The sequence below is a fragment of the Primulina huaijiensis genome, chromosome 11, assembly GCF_012295235.1.
Source record: "Primulina huaijiensis isolate GDHJ02 chromosome 11, ASM1229523v2, whole genome shotgun sequence".
Classification (NCBI taxonomy): domain Eukaryota; kingdom Viridiplantae; phylum Streptophyta; class Magnoliopsida; order Lamiales; family Gesneriaceae; genus Primulina; species Primulina huaijiensis.
In genome coordinates, this window is record NC_133316.1 from 5,019,834 (window position 1) to 5,041,226 (window position 21,393).

Below are 21,393 nucleotides of genomic sequence, written 5' to 3' on the forward strand. Positions count from 1 at the left end.
GAATCATTGAATTTTGATTAGAAGTGAATTTGATATGATTTTTCTACCAAAATGTGTCAAATGAAATTCTGTGTTGGAGATGTGTTCAATAGCTACTGTAATTCGGGATTATGGCATTTGTGCACTCAGATTCTGGGTTTTTGGTTAAATGAAAGTTTTAAAGCTATGTGTTGTCTTCGCAATGATATAAGAATCGTTAAATTTCATTAAGAATTGAGATAGGTATACTCATTTTGCCGAAACTGCTTAGTACGAGATTCTGTTCGAAAATCTGTTGAGTGGTAGTGTGTTCTTGATAATTCTGGGATTTATCTACTGAGATTTGGAAGATGGTTTCTTCTAGAAAAATTATATATTCGAGTTATCTTTCATTTCCAATTGGCAGATATTGATTTGAGTTAATATTGAGCGATATACGAATTTTATGCTCTTTTGTATCAAATCGGACATTGGTATGGAATGTAGTTTTCATGATCGGCTTATTGTGGTTTTGTTTAGGCCGAGAGTCTTGAAGTGAAGTTGATATTGGATTGTCAAGTTGGTATAGGTATGTTACAGCTCGGTAACATACGACGATAAAACATAAATCATGTTTAATTGTCATTCTGTGTTGCATTGATCGTGTTTATAATTTGTTGACTGTTGTAAGTTGTTAAATGCCTTCGTTGTGATATATGTTTATTATTGTGACATATTATTGGCATTTAGCATAGGGCATACTGTTGTGACATTCATGTTGAGCCTATCGTTCTTGTTAGCCTGTTGTTGATATCCGTTGTTATCTGGCACTGTTGTTTATCTCGGGATCATTGTGTGGCTGATAAACCTATATACATGAGACCGTAGATGTGATTGAACAATCCCGTGGTTAGTGTAGCGTTTTGAGGTGAGCGTTGGGATTGTGTCATCTAGTTCGTTCTGTTGTGCCATCCTGTTATATTGTATCAGCTGTATGGAGGCCAAGTCAGGGGTGTTATTCAGCACAGCTTGGCATACCTCGCATACTTGGCAGGGCGGTTTAGCTGCATGACGATGTAGCTCCCCTATGTTGTTGCTCGAGCATTATTCCAGTTGTTATCGTACCGTTTGTTGGCTCCTGTTATCCCGATTATGCGTTGAGCCTTTCATGCATTGCATATTACATTTTATTATATGATTTATGATTATTGTTGTTATTGTTGAACTGTTTCATACCAGAATCCTAACCTCAGTTGTTTTCTGGGGGGCTGCTGTGGTTGCTATTGGGGACCATGGTAGATCTCCCGAGTCGTTTTGCAGCATCAGGCCGAGGTTCTGCTGGTGGAGCTCGGGATTGAGGTTGGATTGCTTGGTTCTGTTCAGTGGAGTCTCCTAGTTAGTCTATATGTATGTCTTGAGTTTGTTTCAGCTTTGTATTGTACTTTATTTGCCGGGGAGATGCCCCGTGTATCTGTAGTGGTATTTAGTTGTTTTTGCGATGTTCTGAGTCGACTTTGTGATATTTATGATCTGGTGAGTATTTTGTAAGTTTTAATTTCTATTTAGTCATGGCCAGTGCGACTATAGGTTGTTTAACTTCGATTTTGTTTTAATGACTCTAGTTGGAGTATATTTTGATATAAACTGCTGCTTGAGTTTTCGGGATGTCCTACTTACGGGGAGGTCATACCGAAATTTTTCTAGACCCCGAGGTCCATTTTAAAGTATTTTAAACCTTTTTCAGTTGCGGCTTTAAATCAAACCATTATTGTTTGATAATTAATTATCATTAGATTAAATGGGCCTCACAAGAATTCTCTATTGATGCAGTATTTGAGAAATTAAAAGATTCTTTAAAAGATAATATCAAGGGAAATAATATTTTATAACAAGGAGTTCTTATAGCTATGTAATAAGTGACATATCTCTGTTATATTTTTCAATTTTGTAACATATTCATTGTTTGCTTTTATAAAGCATTCAGTGTTTATACTTTGTTTTGGAATCTGAGATTTGATGTCCGATTCCACTGTCTATATATTTGCTATGTTTGTGCCATTAGAAGTCACGGTCGAGTTTGCTCCCACTCATCTCTCTCTTCTCTCTGAAAAATCTTCTTGCTTGAATAATAAAGCTCTCAGCTTTTGATGTACAAACCGTAAGTTTTATTTATATTTTTAATTTTAGTTTATAAATATTTAGTTCTTATTACTATTTTATATGACAAACTAATTTATTTGTGTTAGATCATAATCTTACTATAAAATGATTTATAATTATTTAACTTTGAAATTCAAAATGAAATATTACTAGTTAAAACATAATGTTCGAGTTTAACGGAGAATGTATAAGTTCATGATGTAGTCATTTGTCTGTTTTGCCAAGATATAACGTGTGAAATATTTTTAGAAGTAGTTTTTATGAACTTATATTTTCTGAGTTAGTCCTCGACAAAAAAAAATCTTTTATTGTTTTGTAAAAGTTCAATGCATAATAAATCAATCTCAATTTGTGGTTAAATGATCTCTCTTTAAAATTGAAAGATGAACCCTTGATAATTTTCCATGAGAAATAGTCAGTTTTATTTCATAGAATCTTAAACATTCAAGTACAGTACAAGATCCAAAAGTATATGAAATCACAGAGCTTGAATACTCCAAGAAAATACCTTGAACTAACAAGGATTTAATTGCCACGTAATNAGCTTTTTGTTGAATATATATTTATATTAGTAGTACCGATTTTTGTGATGTTGGGATGATAATGATTGCTTATGGATGGTGTATAGTAGCTAGCAGATGATGATCTTGGAGATCATCAATTTTTGTATGTAATTAGGGGCTGGTTTAAGATGGAAACTAATGGGACAGGAAAAAGTACTGATGTGGGTGTCAAACTTTATGGTTGGGTGGTGGTGATTGTGGAATTTGTGGTAGCGATGATGCTGGTGACGACTCCTATTATGGCGGTGGTGGTGAAGATGGGGTCTGTGGTGGGGATGGTGGGATTGATGGAGATTTGGGAGGCTGTTGAGATGGTGGTGGTGGTGGTGAAGCTTGGGGCGGCGGGGGCGATTGGGGTGTTGAAGGTGGTGATGGTGATTGGAATGGTAGGGATTCAGGTGGTGGTGGTGGTGGTGGTGGTGAAGCTTGGGGAGGCGGAGGCGATTGGGATGTTGAAGGTGGTGATGGTGGTGTTGTTGAAGCTTGGGGCGGCGGAGGCGATTGGGATGTTGAAGGTGGTGATGGTGATTGGGATGGTCGTGATTCCTGTGGTGGTGGTGGTGAATAAGCTTGGGGTGGCGGAGGCGGTGGTGGTGTGATTGGTGAAGATTGAGGTGGTTGTTGGGGTGATGGTGGTGAAGATGGAGGTGGGGATTGTGGCCTTGTTGATGGTGGCGGAGGGGTCAAGGGTGTTGGAAATGGTGGCGGTGGCGGTGGCGGTGGCGGAAATGGGCAAAATAAACGTCCGAAACGTCTACGCGAATTTGGAGGGCGAAGTCTACGCAAAATTGGAGGGAGCATTATGCATCGTTTTGGTGGAAAGGTTGCATTGACAACAACAGTGATGAAGGCATTCGCATTCAGAGCCAACGAGGCAAATAATGTTGCAAGAACCCATGTCTTCACTTCTTTAGACCTCATTTTATCTACTATGCCAAAAAGGAGGATTCTAGTTCCTATTTGTAGGCAGAGCTTTGTGCCCTTCTCTGTTTTTATTTTTTTTTTATATATATATAAAATATCAATAAATGAAATAAAAACTATATAAAAATCAAATTGGAATAGATAGCTACCAAGCTCGTTGAGGTCCTCATTCTACCAAATAATTAGGTACTTGGGAGTCCATACCAATGACAAAGCTCATTGACATATCCTCAACTGCACGTAAATATTATTCTATAAAAAATATTTAGTTTCATTTCACCAAATTATAAGGAACACACATCATATATAAGAATCTAATTTATCACAAAATTGGGTCGTTACCATTTTGAAAGGTAACATTCATTTAGTCGCCCGATCACAACTAGGTATCGTAAATGAACTGCACCAGGCCAAAATTTGAAGATTTGAATTCGAGCTCAATTTGATATTGCCTAATACTTTGTTAATAACAATTTAATAGCATATACACATACATTTTTTCAATCTCTGACATTCATTTAGTATATAACAAAATGTAAATCTCCTGCCAATGCAGCCTCCCACTTCCTAAATTTCGAGAAAAGAATACAATCCCAGCAACACTTGGTTCCACATTTTTTGCACCAAAATCCGTGTACTAGAGAACACACTTATATTTCCATCTCAACATTCAAATCTCAAATACATGAGATATATACATATATCCACTGACTAGTCTATATATGTGACTCATACAAAGTGAATGGATCCAAAAAATTAATATGATATATTACAGGAGTGGATCAAAAAAATCATCCAACCACAGTTTTGAAAGATTCATGATGAATGTGCCTCAAAGTTTCTTGATCCCTATTCCACTCAGGCGTGGGAGCCTTGACAAAATGTGCATAGAGCTTGTTGTTCGCACAAGTTACGGAAATCAAGCTGTGTGCGCCAACCCCGTCAATCTCATACACATAATATAGCTGCCCTTTATCGTCATTACTTTATTCCGAGCTCACGTTTTCTGCGGTGGCAATAAGATCTTGTAAATCTACATCCGACAGAGCAAGATTGTTCAAGACCAAATCTTTTGGTGCCAATTTCCCGAACCCATCAAGGAAAGTTAAGTAAACCTTTTCAGTCTTCTTCTTGGGGTTAAAGAATTCGCTGTCTGTTCCGTTAGTCCCCTTCTGAATCTTGGACACCAGCTTTTACCCATCTGGGACGTCATAGATGTACTCCGCGGAGGCTTTCTTGTCGGAGTTTCCACCGTATCCGCCGTAGTTGGCGGCGCTGGCGGCGGTGCCGTAGTAGAAGCGGTAGGTTGTGGAGGAGTCTGCTAGTGAAGGTGGGGTGGTGGTATTTGGTAAGGATTGCTGTGGCCAGAGCTGTGGCGGCTAGGGTGGTGGTTAATTTGGTCAGCAGTGGTTTTGTGGGCGAGATGGGGAGGTGGGTTTTTGGCGGCTGCAGCGGGAGTGGTGATTTTAGGGTGGCGGTTGTGGAGGTGGAGGAGAGGAGGGCGGAGTGGGAGAATATTGTGGCCATTTGGGAGCTTGGGTAGCGGGAGCTTGGATTTGTGGTTGTTTTTGCATGAAAGTTTTGGTTTTCTTATTTTTTTTTATTCCTTATCCAATACGTGTACACAGGCTATAATTTTTGAGGAATAACATATGTATAATTAAATTTATACAACAATTTTTACCATACAAAAAATTTAATATAAAAATTCTATTTATCAAAATCTCATGATGAATTCAATACAAAATCTCAAAAAATAATAGTAAAATTTCACTATATAATTGTTGTAAATATCGTTGTACGATATTTTAGTTGTACATTTAGCATTATCCATAATTTTTAGTGAAACAATTCAAATTATATGTAATATTTATATAAATCCAAGATAAGAAAATTTTGAATATGCTAATATCTTTTCCTAATAATAATATTTTCAAAAAAAATTAAAATTATTATAGAATATTTTTCAAACCATTACTCTACTTTAGGACATCACTAACTTCACAATAATATAGTTTATACGTTAAATATAGAACACATATCCAACCCGTTAACTCTAAAATGAATATTCACGAAATATTACCTATCATTTTATTTATAACAATTAAATTATTTCACAAACGACTTAATTTTAAATTTATTAAAATACATATATAAAAAATTTAAACTTGAATATAATTATTTTTTTTGTTAAATAATTAAAATATTCGATTTTCCTTTTTATAGATTTATAGAACCTAAAATTAATCATAATTTATTTTTAATATACTAAATTTTTTTAAAAATATTTATATTATCATTATCTGTTATTTTATTATCTAAATTTTCAACGTCTTATATCATAAATCAAACGATTTAGACTGCACCAAAATAATGTAAATGGTATGAGCCAATTTTCCTCCATTGGGGCTCAGCCCCTTCCTCTACGCCGAATTTGGCGAGAAAATCTTTTTTTTTTAAACAAAATTTTTTTTATTTCTATTTATTATAAATATTTATATTAAAAATTATAAATANTTGGAGATGACTGTTGTATTTGATGCAGAAATCATATTATTTTAATTTAAAATTTACACTAAAATAGATTTTGTAGTTGGAGATATCCTTGAAAACGGTGTTCACGCTATTTTAGCATTGGACTTTGCAATCCGACGGGGGCAGATATCCCACGCGCGAGGATAGCTGCCATCCTGTTCATGAGCCACCGCTATTTCTTTTATTTTTTTATATATAATATTTTAAGTTTTAAAGTTTACTAATGTAACCCACTGATATTTAAATAATATAAAGTAAATTACTTAAATATAAAATTAAATAAATTATTTAAAATTATTGAATTAGTTAAATAAGTAAAATGAATGTATAAATTTAATATTTTGATTTAAATATAAATTTATAAATTGATATGTAGTGGGATAAAATAGTTGTTTTAATTAAAATAATAAGGAATATTAGGAGTTAAAGAGTAAAATTTGGAGTCGCTGGATTCTAGATTATTTTATATTTAATACAGATTAATACTAATAGTGTTCAAGATCACAATGTGCCCATGCACGTATGGTAGAAAAGAGATAAAGTAAATAATAATATGTTTACATTGATTAATTATGATTACAATTGATATTAAAATTAAATTATGATTCCTAGCGTACCCTTTAATCCTTATAATTTGTAAAATAATATTAAATAATAATTATAGCTTAAAATTATTATTTTTACATTTTATATTATATATTTAATTCTCTTTGTTTTAAATAGTGTATGAATAAAATATTTTATAATGTTCCTTAAAAAAATACTTTTAATTCAAAATAAATGCATACATAATTTTTTTTAAAGTGCTTAATATTTTCTATAAATAATATCTAATAATATTGCATTATCTCAAATATAATACCATATATTTTTAGTTAATAATAATTATTTAAAACTTTTATATTTAATTTTTTATTATTATATTTATTCTATTTTTTATAAAAAAATTCTTGTAATATTTCTTTTCAAGAATTATAAATCTACTTATTTTAATTTTGCTAAATGTAAATTATAAATATGCTTTTATAAATCATTTAGTAAATAATTTATATTAATATATGAAGTTTAATACTTGATATGAAATAATAAAATGATGCGTGAATTATTAGATAGAGGTATAAAAAAATCACTAATTAAAATAGAATAATGATTATAATTGATAAAACTTCTAATAAACACGTGATAGAATATGATAATTAATTAATATGAACTCTAATGAAGCTAAGTAAAGGCAACTTAAGAGTAAGTAAATATGATTATGGAGTCAATATTTACACTCTATTTTGTATTATTTACACTTCATTTCATATGTAACATATGTCAAAATTATTCATAAATAGAATACTAATAACAAAAATTGGAGTGTAAATATGAAATCTTATATGATTATTATCTTTGTTTTAAAAGTTAAACAAAAAGTTGTAAGCGAACTAAAATACTTTCATTATTTTGTTATAGATTAATTTTCATAATCAAACAGGGTTACTCGAACAATCGGTCGGTCTTAATTCCTTTACAACACTCAACTTAGAGCAAACTGAATCGAACGAGTCAAACTACTTGAACACAACATCTGGTCTTTTCGTTTTGAATTGAGCTCCGAGCCTGACTCGAATTCAAATGCGAAACTATCTCTAGTATTATCGGCCCCATTCAGTTTTCAGCATCCCTATGGTAAATTGGGTGCACACAACAATTTCAGAAGGTACAAAGCACATAACCACACTTGAATGTCTTCTAATCTTCCTTTTTCTTTTTTACATCTTTTCACATATTTTAACAGATATTAGACAAGGCAAAAAAAAAAGTTGTAAAAAAATATCGCCTGGCTCGATTCCAACTCGTATACACAGAGTAAAATCTTGCCACGAATTGTTTCAATGCCTCTACATAAATGAATAAATTGTACCGCATGTTAACCCTTCAAGATTCAGATCACCTGAAAAACTTTACTAAGTAGAGCAAAATTATGGAAAACCATCCCCTCCATTTGCGTCATCTCAGATTCAGAGCGTGACCATGTATGCCATGACTCCAGGTGCAGCCTTTTATATCACGAGTGAAGAAAACATAGTACGAAAATAAAGCCGGTTCAACCTTTATCCTGAAGTTCAAAATTGCATTTCATTGCATTGGACGCCCCATCAAAATATAATTAGACAAACTATGCAGTGCCAGAACTTCCATTTGCCTTAGGTTCTGTTCGAACATACGTGAGGCTGCGGGTAGTAGAAGGCGGAACAACACTGTTAGAGGCCTGATTTGAGGTCTCAGTCAAGGTGGCCCCTCTCTTCCACTGAAAACTCCTAGCAACGGGTTTACTAGGTATGCGAGACCTGTATGAAGTGGGTATACCTCTAGCAAAAGGACCTCTGCCAAATCTTGGAACAGCAGATGGGGATGCTCGAGCAACTCGGGGCCATGTCGTAAGAGAGGCAGCTTCAGGTTGAACAGAACTTTTCCTCACGATCTGTGAATAATCAGACGTAATACTGGTCAGATTCATTTAAAACAAATGTGAAATGGGAGAAAAAGAAGAAAAGGACCATCCACCAGTTTAACAGATGAATTTTTATAATTCAGTTTTTCGGAAAAATGTTGCGAAACAGATTTTGCTTCAATCTGGCATTGGAATAAACTGTTTTTAAAATTCTATAAAATATAAGATCTCACCTTTCAAGCGAAACATGGAAAAAAGAAAGAAGAAGAAAGAACCGTGCTACTATAAAGTTTTAAAGTTTCAAATTTTAATAGGAACCATTTGCACCTTAGATTTGCATATTTTCACTTTTTAAAAATAATACAAATAAATAATAATTATTATAATTATTTCAGCAAGTTTTAATTTGCATCTTTACATGTACACATCGAGGGTTTTAATCACTAGTTTTTCATGATGACTCAAACAATCTATTGGAAATTCCAACATTTATTGGATGAATTTCATGCCCATCTGCTTGCTTGTCTTCACATGCAGGTGGCAACTCACTTGTTTTGGTCAACAAAGAAATTTTTCATGCAAGCTTTTAGAAAATTAGCGCGCATCCACCCAATCAAAACATCATCTTCAGGCAACAAATAAAATTTCAGGCTCAACAAGTTTCTATTAATTTTTTCTGTAGGAGGAACCGGATTTTCACAAAAACAAAAACAAAACAGAAAGGGAGGGGGGCAAAAACCAAAACCAACCAAGAAAAAGGCAACCAAACAAACCTGTGACAATATACAAGAGAAATATCAGAGACCATTCCAAACAAATAATTCATCATGCAACCACAGAACTCGAAAGTCCAGACATTTCTTCAACTAAATAATTGACATTAGCATCTTTCAATCACTTACCTTGAGAAACCGAGACATAAAAGAGGTACCATCCAAAGAAAGAGCATGCTCAGCAGCTTCTTTTCTTATGAATTCTATATAAGCTGATCTGAATAAGCAATGCACTTCAGAATCCCTTATAAAAGGGGTGATATATATATATATATATATATATTGTATGTATGTAAAGAAAAGGGGTAAAGATAATGAAATGATGCATCCAAGAAACCTTACCCTTTCGGTTGCCCAGTGGCAGGATCGGTTAAAATAATTACTTTCAGGACTTCTCCAAGCTTGTTGAAGTGTCGTGAAAGACTATCCTTGGTGGCAGCAAAATGAACCTAGTGTAGGGAATAATAAGTCAACTACAAAGAAAGGAAAAAGAATAAAAGAACATAGTCCTTAAAAATCAGAATTTTTACAATCAAGATTCAGGTAATTACATTGCTAAGAAAAATGGTTCGAGAATCAGCATCTTCTGTAGGCCCACCTGTAGAATATAATCCTGCATCCATATGTTAAGATAAAAGGATCAATAATGTGGGATCTAAAAAATCTAATCATTTTAGTGGTGGCAAGGCAAATCAGGTGTGCATCTTGAGTTCCTGATTTAAACTTTGAATGTAAAACCAGGACAACAAAACCAAAAGCACATAACTGCAAGCAACCATCAGTTTTAACTAGTAAAAAATGACTACAATATTGAAACCACATAATTTGGAAGCAACCTTAATTTTTAAAAAGTAAAAAAATGATGCATATGCTCTCACATTTGTTTTGAAAATTAAAGATGCACGAAGATGGGGAATAAATAAGGCTTACCAATTGGTGCCGGAGCCGTTTGTAGTTCATGTTTAGGATCCATACCTGATTGTGCCTACAGAAGAGAAAGCAAGAAGACATGGGTGAATATGACAACTTTAATTTTTCCCACTACTTTTGTGCCCTTAGTAGGCCTAGTGTTTCCGGCAATTGCAATGGCTTCTTCAGCCCATTATGACAAATAAAAAAAGGACACAAAAACATAAGACATTATTTCAATCGGATATCTTACATGTCCATTGAAACCTGCTACAGAGTTGTTTCCCTTTGTCATCCATGCTTCAGATTTAGCAACCAAAGCATCAGTATCTATGTATTCTTCAAGATTATGCATCTTAGACCCCTCCCTAGCCTCCTGATATTGCGGAAGTCTCAAGGTTTTCATGTTTGCAGATGAAGCAATCTTTAAATATTCACTAGGCACATCCACAAGACGATCTTGAGGTGCTCTACGTGCTCTTCCTTCAGAATTATTAGTTGCACCATACTGAATCTGTAAGTTCTCTGCCAATTTTCCTCTGGATAAGCCTGACATCACATCATTATAATCATCATAACCTACACCCAAATCGGAAGCCACAACAGGGTTGTCATCGAAGGATGAAGTACTCCCATCTTGTTGCACCGTGCCATGATTCTGTGGATTATAAGTAGAACGAAAATCCTCAGTTTCATTAACAAATTCTGTTTCATCAACAATATCTCTGAATTCTTCTTGATTGATAGTGTTTGAAGCAATAGTAGGATGATCAAGCCTATCAAACACATTACGCAATGGTCTATCTTTGCTCAGATCTTTCACCGCGTCTGTTGCAGCCTTAATAGCAGCTGACATGTCAGCACGCAATCCAGTCATTTGTCTAGTTCTCCGTGGACGTTCTTTCGGTGAAACATCCTCTGTCGAAGTTGAGATAACAGAACGTAGGCGTGTGAGGGAACATTCTGCCATTGAATTTGGTGGCCTAGAAGTACCAACAGCTTCTCGGACTGCAAACTGCAATAACCTTTTTGGGGCACTGATGGTTTCTTGAGAAATTTTCCTCTGCCAACGTCAAACAAGTGAGAAAAATGGAAATAAACAAGGGACTGCATATCTTTTGGCATATTGAGCAAGGATTATAAGCAAGAACTACAGCTACATGAAGGATGGAAAGAACAGGAATGAATAGCAGCCATAGATTAAACAATTTATAGGTCTAATAATAAAGAAAAAAATGTCAGAGCCCATGTAGAAGTTTTCCATCCAAGCATTATGAAAAGGCAGGACATAGCTAATGAAATTAACAAAGACATCAATTATAATGAAGCTAGATCTCGGGAAAATAAAAGATGCAAAAGGATCTTGAATGAAGTCATTTTCATACAAAGGAAAAACAGCTATTGTGGTGAAGATGTGCACAACACTTTATTACTAAAAACTTGGACCAAACATTTCACAGGTGCAGGAGAAGAAACATTATCATGGATCCAAGTAACATAACATAAAACGAGAGAATTCATACAGAGTAAGACCCCTACCTAGTACAATGGTTCCAGGTATCCTAATATAAAATGAAGACAATATACAATCAACGTAGATTGGTTTATCACTTCTATAATCATAAAAAAATTTAAAACTCACAAGAAGAAAAGGAAAAAACTTTTGCAAAGGTGTTTATATATTATGTTTTCAGAGTTGATGTATTGAGAAATGACTAATGTTGGCTAATTATCATTGGGAAAAAGAAGTAGAAAACAGAGTGGTTCAGTAAATATTGGGCAAAAGTCAGGTGATGGGTTTGACATCAGCAATAAAGAGTGTTTGAAATATTTGAAGGATGTTCTTGAAAAATAAGGCCAATTTTTCCATAAAACAAAGGAAGAAGAGTGGAGAGAGGAGAGAATCAACCAAACATAATCAATGACTTCTAAAATTAATTTGCTCTTGAAAAGAAATAATAATTCGGATAAAGAAAATTTTCCACTTTAAAGTATAATTTTTTTTTTTTGATCAGAAACTAAGATTTATTATAATATTAAACGAGTTTACAAATTTAGTGGATGAGCGGTCCACATTGCACAACATCAAAATTCAAACTCGACAGTAGAAATCCTATAGCACTCTATCACGAATTTGCTAACAATAAAGAAAACTCCAATCTCTAACAATGTTCGAGACCGTCATATGCTGAAACTGTGGTAAAACGATCGTCCAACTAGCCACTCTGAATTTGATCTTCTCCCATAGATCTTCCCACGAGTCATCTCTATCCCTGAAGATTCTATTGTTGCGTTCCATCCAGATTGACCAAAAGATGCAATGGACAACTATGTACCAAAATTTATGAAGTCCCTTCCCCTTTAGGAATCCCGGTTCCATGAGAAACATGTCTTTCGATCCGCTTGGGAAAGTCCACTCAAATCAAAGTCGATGCATAACTTTGATCCATATTCTAGTCGTGTATGAACAATGCAACAAAATATGATCTTGATTCTCCCCGGTTTCCTTGCATAGAGTATACCACTGGGGTGATAATACACTGTCCGGCCTTCGTTTCTGCACCGCATCACAAGTCTGCAATTTTCCCAAAGCCACAATCCAAGAAAACACCTTTACCTTTAGTGGTATTGGAACTTGCCAGATGTTAGGATAGTATGGAAAGTCACGAGATGAGTTGACTGAGAAAAAAGATTCATAAAGAGATGAGACCGAAAAAGCACCAGAAGGATTTCCTAACCAAACCCGAATGTCCACTAACCCCACGCACAACCTAACTGAGTCTAAGACACCTAAAACATCACTGAACTCTCCCAACTCTATGTTGTTTAACCCTCTTCTGAACCGCACATCCCACTGAAAGTTAGATACACCCTGAGAGTCATCGACAGAATAAAAGTGATTGATTGGCTTGTTAGTCGACAATGAAAGACGGAAAAGATTAGGAAAACGCTCTTTGAAGGGCAACAATCCCACCCACCTATCCTCCCAGAAGCGGAGGAAATTCCCCCCCTTAAGCACCGTGCCAATCAACTGATGACAAGTCGAGTAAGAACGAGAGATAAACTTCCAAGGGCTTCTCAAGGTGGAGTTCCTCGCCAACCTTATGTCGCTTCCATTTTCTTGAATCCCATAAATGCTTGCCAAAACTTTTTTCCACAAAGATTCTTGCTCCACTGCGCATCTCCACCACCATTTACCTAAAAGGGCCAAATTTCTCAACCGTATGTTACCCAAACCAAGACCTCCCCTCTCTTTCGGCTTGCACACTTGTTCCCAACTAACAACATGGTAGTGCGTCTCCCCATCGGGTCCATCCCACAAAAAGTCCCTCATCCATTAAAGTATAATATTCATCACAAATTGAATAATTTTAAAAGCGAAGACCATTTTCAGTTCATGAACCATGTCAATTATCTCAATTCATCTTGTGATTATTCATTTAAGCTGAGACCATGCCATTCTGGGAACATCAGTCTGTATTATTGAATTATGAAATGTTTATGCATCTTGTGCTAATACTGTAGGTGAATCAATTTTCATTAACCAATAACAGTTGCACCAAGAAACATAGAATAGATATTTCACACATACTTGAATTAAACTGACCTCCAACATGACAACATTTCATGTGTAAAATGGAATTAAAATCCATAAGCATATGCAGTATATTGTTCAATCAGTTGCATAGATGCTCATTACATCCAAGGTTTCAAACAACAGAATAGGAAATGCTGCTTTGCTTCTAAATGATTAAATCTTACTAGGCTCTTTTGTGCATGCAGTGAATCAGAACCTGAGAAGGGTTAAAAATATTGCTCAAGGAGCTATTTTTGTTTTACTTCACTCTTTTATTAGTCTTAATATCTTTACCTAGACAAGGACTTTGCAATTAATTAAATTAAGACGAGTAAATAGATATACCAACTAAATAATGCTAGATCATCTAGCCTATGCATTGGAGCAACAAATTTAATCTATCCCAGCTTCACATAACTAATGTTATAATATCTAAATAATAATAAACCAAAAATTTGGGGTGCCATGGCAGTAACTCTTCAAATTCTTTATATATGATTATTAGTCTCTTTACAACAAAGTGACATCCTGATGTATTTAATTTATAGCAGTGGCTTTTTTACTCTGCTTGAAATTTCTTTTTATCAAACTAAAAGATTTTATTCTTAGACACTATGGTAAGCAGAATAGATGATACAGAAGTTTCTTAAATAACTATCTCAAAAAAAAGTTTCTTAAATAACATGAGGTTTACTTTATATTGAGCCAATTGGTCAATTTTCAAATAGTTAGGTACAAATGATCTCTTTCACCTATTGCATATTTTACATATGAGCGTACAAAACATAATGCTGCCATAGGAGGCATCTTTTTCACTCTACTCCCCATATTAATCAAAATCCCATTTTGTTTATATGGATTCAACTGATTCATCAAATCCCTACTTCCTACTTCAAATCATAATGAATGGATAAACAAAAACTCAGCAAAAAAAGAAAAAGGAAAAAACAAGTCGTTATTTCACCATCAGGAATCAACATCCTGTTTAACATTTAAACAATATCAATAGGCCATACAATACGAATCATCAGAATATTCTAAAACATGTACTTCATGCTAATTTTGTGCAGACCACTACACTTTACCAAAGAACCAAGGAAACAAAGATACAAACAAGACGAAACAGTACTGGAAACTTGGAGATTATAATTCATTTCTATGTATTGACATAAAGAAATATGCATTTATGGGCTTCCAAAAGGATACATCTCTATAACAACCTTCCCACATGGCTCCATTATAGTCCATTTAAACACAATCACTGTCCACCGCATGACACAGTTATAGAATGAAGAACTTAGCAAATTATCATGGTTAAATTTAAAGCGTCCATAGCTACTAGTCAATTGGTAAAGTGAAAGTAGATCACAAAAGAGGGATGCAACATATGATGGAAACTCTCAAAAACAACCCAGTCCAAAATATCATATTTAAAATCCTATTTCTTAACTTTAGAAAGAAATCCAAGAATTTTCAACTTAAAAAAGCAAATTGAAAAGGCTCCAGGCAGCATGGAACTCGGAGGGGAATAAAATCACCTTTCTTGGACGTTGCTCCTCAGTTTGCCTTCTCTTTTTCTGCGTGATTAGCCTAGGTGAATGAGATAGTTGAGTTTGATCAATTCTGTGACAAGGGTCATCCTTGGAATGCACATTCTCAGCCAAAGAGTTTCTAGAAAGGGGGATCACATTTTCACCCTCGTCCGTCACTAAACCTTTCCCTTTCCTATTGTAGCGTTTTCCAGATGTTATATCAGAAGTTCTTTTCTCAGCTTCGGATGAAGTATGCTGCAACTCTGTTTTTCCAGCTTGTTTCCCTGCTGAGGACTTCAAAATAGGGGCTTGATCTGGATGAAGTGTTGAAGATTGCACATATACACTTAAATGAGATCCTAAATGATCCCATAGCCTGAGTAAAACAATAATACTAATGAGAATGGTAAAATGTTCACTGTCAAGACAAACATTTATCAGGCAAGAATAATCTTACCAAGATACAAATGTGCCACTGTCATCTCCCAGAAAGACATTTAACTCACTCTTTGCTTCATCTTTCTGCCTACCATTTTTTAGCAAGACTATGACATATTCCTATAGTCAAATAACAGAAGATCAATAAGCAGAAACAATTTGGCAGATTGGCATGACAATAAATAATAGATGAGATTCAATAAAAAAAACAGCGAACACCAAATTTTTACATAGTACAATACAGTTAGGCACGTGATTGCTAATGCAAAAAACCATCAGAAAACGATACTGGATCAGGCAAAAATATACTGAAAGCCAAGGAAACTGAAAGTGATCCGGATATATTAAAGTTAGATAAAGAAAAAGGGATTCGTGAAAGAGAAGTGCCTCTAGGTGAAAACAAAATAGTAACTATCTCAACACAGGCCAATTCTTAAGCTGTTCAACCCATCCATGTGTTGCAAAGCATGAGAATGTGGGAATGACTGGAATATAGATATATAAAACATTATAGCAGGAAAAAAAATAAAGAAAGGAATGGCTAAGCTTAATAGTTTCACCGAGTAAGTTGGTTCACCTCACCACAAACACAACAAAGAAATAAATGAGCAAACGATGCATGTATATTTTTACAAATATCAAAGTCGAATGATCAAGATTGAACGGATCATGAATATATTAAAGAACTCAAATGTAAGCAATACAGCAGTAAAATCAGTAAGAATGCGTAATATTTTTACAAAATCAGTATCAAGTTAGATCAGTGCATGCTGCAATCACATTAAGTTGATCGAAGATTTATAAAGTAGACATGCAATCATTCTAAATTTCACCCGATTTAGAACATCGCTTCAAATTTTGAGTGATCAGTTCATGTCATGACCTCTTCCTACTAGCAAAAGATGGAGACACAAAAAAGTAAAAACTCGTCTGACTGAGCCTCACCATTTTTCCTCATCTAGCAATAAGATGGCGAAAAGAAAGGGAAATCAGAAGAAAGAAAATATGAGCGCTAAAAACCAAAACTACAAAGAAAAGGATGTGCATGTATACAGTTCTTGGTCATTTATGCGTTAAGTTCCCAGAAACTTGAAAGAAAATATGCATTATGTAAAGCAAATCAACCAACTACGATTGTCCACCGACCAACAACTGACTTCACCAAAGAATTTAAAAGAACAGGAGGTGTGACAGAGTGCAACAATTGAAAAATAAATGAACTACAAACTTGATAAGAAAATGAATCGGATAAAGTATTAAAAAAAAAATCAATTGCATCATTTCAAATTCTCATGTCTCATGCACTGTTGCACAACTAGTCATCAATTCCTTTCACAACATGGTAGTTTTATTTTCTTTTTTATTTTATAGTACATTGTTTTCCTTGAACTGTGCAATGGAATGACTGCCTTTAGTGAAGAAGCATTTTCACTGCTGTTCATATAAATGTAAATTCCCCTGCAGATTTATTCACCTATTTCTATTTGACATAGACACTATAATTCAGCCTACAATGTGTCACACTATCAGCAAGTACCCAATACAGCTCATCTCCTGAAATACCCTTCCAAATTTATTCTTAACCAAAGTACCAAATATCAATATTAGGTCATCGATGCAATAAAAAAACCTCTAACAGAAAACGACAACCTATTGGACGGGTGGCCTCTCAAACTTACTTATGAGTCACACTCCAATTGACTGGGAAGCAAACTTGGGATCGCAACAATTAATGAGATGCCACATTCCACATTTGCTCTATAAAACATTTAGCACATCAATGACCTCGAAGACTGATCGAGAATCAATTTCCTTTTAAACGCAAAGCAAGAAATCTCGACTATGAACCGCACGTGTTACAGGTTTACAAAGAAAAACAAGAAAAGAGTGATCATCAGCAAAGAAGGTGACCCGAATATTTAAAAAACAACAGCAGCAGCATCATACCACAAGAGTGTCGTCAGTGTAGTCACCCATAAACTCCTTGAGCTTCTCGTTGATTCTCTCTCGAAGCCGTGCAATTCCGTCGTCTGAGAACTCAACCCCAAATGTCCGCTCATTTCTCGCCATTAAAGTCCACTCCGCAAACAAACCCAATAGCGTATTCCTAAAACCCTAATTACAACTGCAATGAATACACTTCAACGACTTGATTCAGTGCCCAACAATCCCCAACCCACCCTCCAAAAGAAATGAAATGACACTACAGACAACCGGAAAAGAAAAGGCCGATAGTTATTAGAAATTGGGAATGCGCTGAATCGTTCCACATATATTGATTAGGGCTTTTCATTTAGAAGTAATTCAACAAAAAAATTAATTTTGAACAAAATCAAGTTTAGGGATTTCGAGGAAGAGATTCCAGAAGCCTTCTGCTGGGCGGCCGATGTCGATGTGTATTTTCAGTATCTGATCACTTTGTGATTTTTTTTCCCCATACACCGTCGCAACTCCAACTCTTCGGGTAAGTATCATAAAGAATTCACGGATTCTCGGGCATTATGCAGTACTTCATACTGTTAAATCATATTTAGTCAAATCTTTTGTCACGAAACCTAACAATAGATATCCAACAAGCTTATTTGTGATTTGGATTTTTATTGATTTTAATGTAAAACAATTTTTATTTTAATAATATTTTAAAATTTTATTAAAATATAACATTATATTTTATCTGTATATTCATTCAAATTGCATAGATAAAATCCTTGAATATACAATGGTACCATGAGGTTTGACTCACAACGTAAGATCATGAAACTCATTAGAAAATGTACCGTATATTCTAAACATGTTCTTAGTCGAATCAGCCGTCTAAAATAAGGATAAATGTCGCTTGAGTTTGAAACTAACATCTGTGATGTAAACGCCATGTTTTATTGACAATGGCATGGAGATGTCCATTCATACAGATGGGTAATCATATGATGCATTGAACGAGCTTCCATCGGACTGTTCAAGTGGTTCTCACTTATCGAATGGAATTGTTCGCCGTTTTGGTTGTACATCGTTAATCCCTTGACCCGGGACGGTATTGAGGATCATCATGAAACATCTGCTATTCGTTTTACTTAAAAAGTACTAGAAATTTTTTTTTGTTTTTCTTTTTAAAATCTCACTCATTCGACCGAACACATATACTAATATATATATAATATTTTTGACATCATTTTAAAAATAAACAACTAACTAATATTTGAAAATCAAAGGAAATACTCAAAGCATAAAATCATCCAATGTTTTACAAAACCAAAAAACGATAAATTTGAAAAGTATAGCTCATGCTAAAACCTTTCAAAATCTCTCATAAGCATAAATAAACAGTCGTAAAATCTTTAACATAATCATAAACTTAAATACGAAAAAGTAGAAGCGTTGGTCCTCGGGTTATGTGCACCTCCAGTCCAGTCAGATCAGGCATCCAAGCCTCCCTCAACAATATTATCATACTCCCTTGCATCAATCACACCTAGTGAGTTTAAAGACTCAACACATCATATTCTTGATACCAAATAATACATATAAAACCACAAGCAACAGTGAAAATACTTTTACGTAAAAATAACATTTTCATGACATGCATAAACTTCAAACATAACCCTTTTCATATCATCCTTAACATATTCATATACATATTATCATCAACATATACGTATTTCTTTTTTTTCTTTACGTTGAATTCAGATCGTTAATTGTGACTTTCGTGTTCGTCTACGTGTTGGGCGATGGATCCATCTACATGTAACCACAGTACTGGACGGCGGGAACATCAGCGACACTCTCACCCGTCAACTGAGCATTGACCTTACGTATTTATATATCATATCATGTCCATGGAAATACGATCGTCGGGCTCCCACTGGGACCTTCACCCTCACGATATCTCCAACATATCATCGTATTAGTCACAATTACTTCACTTCCTTTAACGTTTCGTGTTCTCATCACTTTATAAAAATTAAACATGCATATAACGTATTTCTTTTAAACCAAGCATGCAACATATTTTTTAAATGTCCATATTAAATCATAAAAATCCATAAACCTTTAAAAATCACATTTTAACATATAAAATTTCATCAACATTTAAAATAATCATATTAGATGTAAAACAGCATTCAGGACACTGCCATGACGTTTACTAATCTTCGGGTGTAAAATTGTCGTTTTACCCCTAGACGTAAAATTTCACGTTTTCGATATTTTCTTAATTCCATTGACTCTAACATGCCCCAAATAATTATTTAAGCTTAAATTAAAATTTTCATAATTTTATTTAGCTTAAATACTAGACTTTTTAATCAATATTTAATTATTCGTTTTTAAGGCGTTTAATCTCGAATAATTTCAAACTTTAATATAAAATTCTTAAATTAAAAACTTAGACTTTTTATATTATTTTAGCCCTCGTGAACTACGACTCGACCCCCGTGAGCCGTGTTTCGATTTATTTTCCAAATTAAAAACCCTAGACCTACGATCCAAGCCATTCTCGAGCCATATTGATTTTTCATCGAGCCAAGCTCGAACCATGCTGGACCAACTTTGAGCCACACCTCCCATAGACCCTACGGGACCCTAAGACCCAAAGGAAACTGACCCTAACTCGAAACCGAAACCAAGCAACCAGGATGTGCAATCGGCCGAGACTCCTATTGTGCATGGATTCCACGTTTGTGTGCCTATGACACTAGCCCTCAACCCAGCCCTTGAACCAGCCTCTTGTGCACCCGCCTAGGACCCCAAGGAGTCACCCTAGCCCAGCCCTGAGCCCTCTGGCCGAGCCTCCTTCCGCTGCGCGGCTGCTGCACGCAAGCACACTTGTATGCGCTGCCCTCGGGTAGGACACCTTCCCAGCCCTGGTGGTCGAGTCCTAGCATGGCTAGAACTCCTTCCCTGACCCCTCACAGACCTTGGCTAGCCCTGGACCCAACCGAACCCAAGCCTAACCTTCTCTTCCCACAAACCGAACCCTTTTGATCACATGACAACCGAGGGTTTTCACCTTTGTTTTAACAGACTGTACATCATATTCAAATGTTCTAGGACCCTTTAGAAACGTGTAAAAACATGCTTGATCATATCCTAATCCATGGCAGCCCCTTAAACAACATAAAAACATGATTTTGAATAAATAAACAAAAGTTAAACCCATGCATATGTATAGTTGCGAAAATCATAATTTGTGTGCTTTGTTTTCATTCAAAAGATGCTTTAACAATTACTATGGTGTGATAGATGTTTGAAGGGAAGAACATGACGTGCCTTTGCATTTTAAACGCACGAATATTCGACGGCGATGCGAAGAACGACGGTGAACCTAGGCTGAAATCCTTAAGAAACCGTGGCCTCCTCTTGCTGAAATACTCGTGTGTGCGTTCTGATGGGGAGGGTTACGTGTAGGTTGTGGGGGAAGGGAGCGTGGGTATGGTAGGGTTTTGGGGTTTAATTGTATATTATATAGTTTAATTAAAGACTAATCAAGCCTTGGCCCATTAAGAAGTTAATTAGGCCCACTAGTACTTAATTATAATATTTAAAATAATTTTGCTTAAATAAGTTTGTGAATTTATTAGCCGGGTTG

General features: G+C 35.0%; 2 protein-coding genes and 1 pseudogene across 2 annotated transcripts; all 3 read right to left on the reverse strand.

Moving 5' to 3' along the window:
- Positions 1 to 2,658: 2,658 nt before the first annotated feature.
- On the reverse strand, positions 2,659 to 3,669 carry LOC140988838 (uncharacterized). The gene has a single exon (XM_073457919.1). The coding sequence runs from the start codon at positions 3,600 to 3,602 to the stop codon at positions 2,919 to 2,921; it is 684 nt and encodes a 227-aa protein (XP_073314020.1). The 5' UTR covers positions 3,603 to 3,669; the 3' UTR covers positions 2,659 to 2,918.
- Positions 3,670 to 4,152: 483 nt separating this feature from the next.
- On the reverse strand, positions 4,153 to 5,145 carry LOC140988957 (thylakoid lumenal 19 kDa protein, chloroplastic-like; annotated as a pseudogene).
- A 2,742-nt stretch (positions 5,146 to 7,887) lies between these two features.
- LOC140987991 (uncharacterized) lies at positions 7,888 to 18,270 on the reverse strand. Its single transcript, XM_073456816.1, has 9 exons — positions 17,757 to 18,270; positions 15,829 to 15,929; positions 15,378 to 15,747; positions 10,516 to 11,325; positions 10,284 to 10,338; positions 9,905 to 9,966; positions 9,696 to 9,802; positions 9,483 to 9,570; positions 7,888 to 8,610 (listed from the first exon to the last, which is right to left on the reverse strand). Exons 1-9 carry the CDS (start codon positions 17,877 to 17,879, stop codon positions 8,305 to 8,307), a joined length of 2,022 nt encoding a protein of 673 aa, XP_073312917.1. The 5' UTR covers positions 17,880 to 18,270; the 3' UTR covers positions 7,888 to 8,304.
- Positions 18,271 to 21,393: the final 3,123 nt, after the last annotated feature.